This window comes from Euprymna scolopes, chromosome 6 (assembly GCF_053919585.1).
Source record: "Euprymna scolopes isolate OS-2025 chromosome 6, ASM5391958v1, whole genome shotgun sequence".
NCBI classification, from domain to species: domain Eukaryota; kingdom Metazoa; phylum Mollusca; class Cephalopoda; order Sepiida; family Sepiolidae; genus Euprymna; species Euprymna scolopes.
In genome coordinates, this window is record NC_136487.1 from 158,553,572 (window position 1) to 158,555,351 (window position 1,780).

Genomic DNA, 1,780 nt, shown 5'->3' on the forward strand with positions numbered 1-1,780 from the left:
ACCTAATACTTCAGATTTTTATCCATAGGCTTATCTTAAAGATAATATCTATCAAAATAATCGACGGAAAGTTTCTGAATTGAAGATGGTCATAACAGCCAAAATCAGGGTAGTGCCAGGAGAAAGCGGTGTTTCAGAAATATTGTCAATTTTAAACGTCGTATGAAATTGTATTTTGATCTGAAGCGTAGTGGATGAAGTATGTGGTAAAATTCGGTCGTATATTACACTCTTTTAGATGTGGAATGATCAATCCCTGCACAAAGTGACTAACAGAAGGAGAGCATGCTACACCCTTGGATGAAATAAAGGGTTCCGTTTCAAATTCTGTGCAGATTCCAGAGTTAGACGAAAAGATTCCTGAGTTCAACAAGATACACTTGAAGAAAGTTCGCATCGACCGAAACATGAAATTGACATTTAATATGAGTACAGTAGTTCGAATAATCTACGAAAATGTTCTTATTAACCAGAAATATACAAAGTCTGTTGGAAATTTATGAATGAAACTAAGTGGACGAGTCAGACATAAACATATATTAATATGCATCAATAATATGCGTCCAATTGCAGATAGGATTGTGATTTTCATTTAAAATTTCATGGATGGCATTTTAAGAGGTTTGTGTTTGTGTTCCGGTTCCGGTTAAGGTTAGAGTTAGGGTTAGGGTTATGCTAACGTTTATCATTCTATTTGTGATATTTTTAAGGAGATCATTCTGTGTGTTATTGTGTTATAAGCATTGTGCCCAATCATTTCAATATTTGCTGTATTTATTTTGGAATTGCAACATTTCATTCCGTTATTTTTGACGTAAAAGGTACCCTTGTCTTTAATTAAATGTTATCTTTGCATTTTACGCTCAGGTGAGAATCGTCTCAGAAAGCAGTTCAACATGCATAGAAGAGAGACCGTTTTAAACCCTGTGGAATTAAAACACATCTACACCAACCCGACCTTCTTACCAGAGGAACCGACCTTAAACAATTACACATCCCACGTCAGCCCTGATGTCAGCCTCATTACTTCTACGCAAACTCCAACACAGACTTCCTCAGACGACCCTACGAAAACCGAAAACATCGCGCTAAAAAAATCAATCAGTTTTTTTTCTTGTGTCGCAATCTTAATAGCTGCTACTGGTAACGTGTCCATCTTTGTGTCTCCATCGGCTATTCTTGTTGTATCCGGCTCAGTCGGGGCTTCTCTGATAATATGGCTTGTGGGAGGTGTTATAAATCTAACGCAGGCGCTTTGTTTTACAGAACTTGGTACAGTTTTCCCTCAAACAGGAGGAGTATACATTTATATATTGAAAACATTTGGCCCACTTCCCGGATTTTTGATACTTTGGGGTTATGTAATTCTTGTAATTGGACCATTTTGGGCATTTCTGGGTTTAACGGCCGCATTTCATCTGCTAAAACCTGCATTTATAAATTGCAATCCCCCTGAAACCGGAGTAAGGTTGCTCGCCGCTTGGATTATAAGTAAGTAATATCTATTTTAACGTCTGACTGTCTGTCTGTCTATCTATCTATCTGTCTCTCTCTCTTTCTCTCTCTCTCTCTCTCTCTCTCTCTCTCTCTCTCTATATATATATATATATATATATATATATATATATATATATATATATATATATATATATATACACTCATGAGCATAAAAAGTGGCCAAGAGTAAAAGAAGGAAGAAATCGATTTTTCAATATTTTTCCATGAATTCTTGTTAATTTTAACCGAAAATTTCTATTTTGCAGATCATTATTATTATAGC

The 1,780-nt window shown here is 35.7% G+C and overlaps 1 protein-coding gene across 1 annotated transcript in view; it reads left to right on the forward strand.

The window, feature by feature from the left end:
* Positions 1-896: 896 nt before the first annotated feature.
* LOC145278281 (Y+L amino acid transporter 2-like) overlaps positions 897-1,780 on the forward strand; it is a 65,934-nt gene continuing 65,050 nt past the window's right edge. Inside the window, exon 1 of the mRNA XM_080130573.1 lies at positions 897-1,491. Coding sequence (XP_079986699.1) covers positions 897-1,491 — 595 coding nt within the window. The remainder of the gene's footprint in view (positions 1,492-1,780) is intronic.